The 3,892-nt window shown below is 29.1% G+C and overlaps 1 protein-coding gene across 1 annotated transcript in view; it reads left to right on the top strand.

The window, feature by feature from the left end:
• The first annotated feature begins 3,199 nt into the window (after positions 1-3,199).
• The window catches only part of LOC139425387 (uncharacterized), a 3,761-nt gene continuing 3,068 nt past the window's right edge, over positions 3,200-3,892 (top strand). The window contains exon 1 of the mRNA XM_071180034.1: positions 3,200-3,404. Coding sequence (XP_071036135.1) covers positions 3,258-3,404 — 147 coding nt within the window. The 5' untranslated portion in view covers positions 3,200-3,257. The remainder of the gene's footprint in view (positions 3,405-3,892) is intronic.

The following is a 3,892-nucleotide window of genomic DNA, read 5'->3' as shown; positions in this document are numbered from 1 at the left end:
TAATATTTTGACCTAAGACGTTTATATTCTGCAGGAAACAACAGGATTTCTTAAAATAACTCAGATAAATCTATGCAGTTTATGTTATTAATAATTTCGAGAAGACAGGAAAATGACAACACAGAAACCTACTCACCTTGAAAAAATTTTTGATACAGATTTTGAACCTAAAAGTTGGTTCTTTATTCATGCAATAAAACATGTTCAGATAGGAGGGAACCTAATCAATCTATTAACATAAGGTATTGATTGCTGGCTCTATCTATTTTGGTCATAAACCACTAAATAAAAATAGCCAGGAAAATGAGAGATTTTCTTGTGACAAACAAATTATTGACAGAAAAAAAAATTTTAAACGAAGTTTTTGTAAATAATACCCTCTGCGTTTGTTCTAGAAATGCTTACACCGTGTGAGATAAAAAGAAATTAGGTACTGAAAAATTTGTGGGAAGTTTTGAAGCTAGTTATTATTGGAAACATTGTTTGTGAAATGCCAGAAACATGAAATTTTGAAGTTCAATTAAATTTTTTAAATGTACAAAACAGTCGATGCTAGTACTAGGTTATTTTAAAGTGCTGACAGCAATGCTATTTATTAAATTTATATATATATNGTAATCTTTATTTGCCAAGGAATAAATATTGAAATTTAGTTTAGCGTCGAGAGCAGTTTGCAGATAAAAGAAATTTGTAATGTCTTTATTGTTTACTGGATCACCCAAAGTTCATTCAATACCTCGCCATGTATTGGTTCAAAAGGTTTGTATATGTCCAATGTGTTCCACTTCTAAATATGTTATGAAAATATTTACCCCGACCTGCCCCAATTCAGGGCATACGGGTAAATGTTTATTAAAACCAAGTAAAAACAGAAAAGAACATAAAAAGCAAAAAGTGCATAAAATACAAGAGTCATATGCCAACAGCTGGGAGGGCCGCCATATAGTGCTTAAAGCCGACGGCCCACCCTTATACTGAGCCAAATTACAATAGTATTGAAGACCCCAACAAAGTTACAGAGAATACAGTATGTGTTACAATACATAATTAGTAGTTACAAGATATAAACATCTAAAATAAAACAAGACAATTAAAAATATGAATACAATTAAAAAAAAAACTTTCTTCTTTTTTTTCCTTTCCCGTCTATTTTTGTTGATAAAAACGCTAAAAGCGAATATACAAGTGAGTAAAAACATCAAGATGAATTAAAATTAGTGTTGAGGTGATAGAACAGAAGACATACGGAGTCCCCCAGGATGCTCAAGTTTGAAAAATATAAAAGGGGAATGACGCGTTAAAATAGAAGTGGATTGGCAATTATGTATATACTGTCATGAGACAATAAGACTGGAGGGCAAAACCTGACATTTGTCAATCACGCCAGAAGGTATATAAGCAAGTTTTAAGCCTGGTAGACGCGACAAGAAATAATTAAAATAATCCAAAAATAATTTTTTCCAATACCAGTTATTTCAAAATTTTCACTCTCCTTTCGCTTATGCATCACCTGTAGACTAAGTTTTCAGCCGTGAAACTCTTCCATTTTAAAATTTGCAGGGCTTGATTATAATTATGGCCCATTATGCCTTGATCTTAGGAGATTAAAAATTATTTTAAAATGTATTTAATTATACTTAAGAAATTTTTCAGATGTTTTGTAATAATTAAAAACTATTTGCACTCTTTCCTTGAATATTAATTTTCGGAATGTAATTTAAAACCAAGTAAATTATTAAATGTGAATTTCAATTTCTAAGAGTGCAATTTTGTCTCTTTTGCATTGAAGTGTTTTTTAGGAGAATCATAATTGATAACATAAAAGCTTTTAAGTTGATTCAATTTTACTTGACTTAAGAAGACTTGAACTATTTTTATGTTGGTGCTCTATGTTTAACTTTTTTTCTAATTTGAAAGATTGACTAAAACTTATTAGATGGTAAAAACGCAAGAGGAAATCAACAATAACCGTTTTTTCCATGCTTACCCTGTCGTTGCGTTTTTCATTTATTTATTTATTCTTATTAAAATAGGATCAGATTTTGTGAGTTTTTTTATTAAATATTTCAAGTCTACATATATTTTAAAATTCAAAAATATTTTTATCTCAACGAGTTTTTCTTTTTTTTTTCAATATAGAATTTGATCATCAAAAAAGTTTTGCTGAAAAATTGAAAAAAAAGAAAAATAGTCTAAAAGAAAAATTTCAGAAACAAATATTGATAAAATTATGATTTGTTTTCATAAAATACAAAGATAAAACGTTTATGAAAATTTGTAAAATACTTACAAAACGTTTATTTAGAAGGAAATTTTAGCATGATAAACTTCGTAACAAGGCCTGGAGGAGATTCCTAACATCACAGATGTAAATTTGATGTAAAAAAAACATCAAATTTGCCTTTCTTTGCGACTGTTTTCTATTTTTTGGGCGCAACAAACAGAAAACTTTGAGGAGAGTTCACAAAATAATGCCAACTTGCTTGTATATTTCACAGAGATATGGACAACTAATGCCCTTTGTTAACCCAGAGAAAATCCAATAAACATCTCAAAAAAGCCAAACCGAAGCCATAAACGAGAAAAGAACGGGTTACGCAGTTAAATAGTTCCAAAAAAGTGCATCCCCACAAAAGTAACGGAATGCACAAATTTTGATATTTCTGCGTTGCCTGTGGAAATCGAAGGATAAGCAACGAGAGGGTAAAGACTAAATTGGATAATTTTAAATCATAGTAGGTTAATTTCAAAATATTTTGAAAAGTTGCGGGGCGATTTAATGGACCTAGAAACCATATTCGTCGCAGCCCGTTCATGCCCATTCGTTGAATACAGCTATAAATAAATTTCTTTAAAAACAAATCCTTTTAAAAAAATCCTCAAGCCTACTTTTGTAATTTTATTAACAATCAATGCCCCAGCATTTATTACAATAAAGGAATTGGCTTGAAATTTTATTACGAAGCTACTTCTTCCTTCTTTTTTATCTTATCAAAACCATCAATTTTTGGAATCTGAAAAACAATACAATCGGTGAAGTTCATGGAAACGAAGTTCGTGATTTAAGGTTTAAATAGTCACGAAAAAAAAACCTCGATCGAGGTGCTTAGATAGTTTAATATGCTCTCATTATAACTCATTGGACAAATCTAAAAAATCTTTTGCTCTGATAAATCCATAAAACAGAGATAACTTCGTGTTTTTCGGATGAAATAATGTTGATGAATTGAAGTACGACTTTTTGCAGCAATGATACCATGAGTCACTACACCATTATGTACTCGAGATTCATAATTGTGCTTCTATTACCAATTTCTGGCATCTTCGCTCGAGCTTGTGATAGAGAATTAATTCGATATGATATTGTCCCGGAAGTAGTCAATTCATGTAAAGGCAAATTACGAGTAATAAAACTATTATTATTATTGTTTTAATATTATAAGTGTATGTTTTAATGATTTTATTGTTCTCAAACTTGAATTAATTAATATGAGATGTTTTATGTTAAATATTACTAGAAATGAGAATCTTATGCAAGTTAACAAACGACAGTTTTATTATATATTCTAATAAAAATAAAATAACAATAACTTTATTATATACTTCAGCTCATTCATATATATTCCAACAAGTTCATTTGGAAATCGCTACTCGCTTTGCATTTACATTTGGCATTTTGATCTGTAGTTTTCTTGCATTTTATTTACTATTTTTCTCTTGATATATTTCATTTCGTATATGTTCCATTTTCGTTAAATTTTTTTTTTGATTATTCCTCACAGTGTTGTATTAATATATTTTGTTGGCTTGACTACATTTATTGAATATTAGAAAGTAAGCACTCAATAGAAAGTAATATATATATATATATATATATATATATATATTGACT

The sequence above is a fragment of the Parasteatoda tepidariorum genome, chromosome 4 (assembly GCF_043381705.1).
Source record: "Parasteatoda tepidariorum isolate YZ-2023 chromosome 4, CAS_Ptep_4.0, whole genome shotgun sequence".
In the NCBI taxonomy this organism is placed as follows: domain Eukaryota; kingdom Metazoa; phylum Arthropoda; class Arachnida; order Araneae; family Theridiidae; genus Parasteatoda; species Parasteatoda tepidariorum.
The sequence above is the reverse complement of the archived record's forward strand: the minus strand, read 5'-3'. Positions and strand labels throughout refer to the sequence as shown.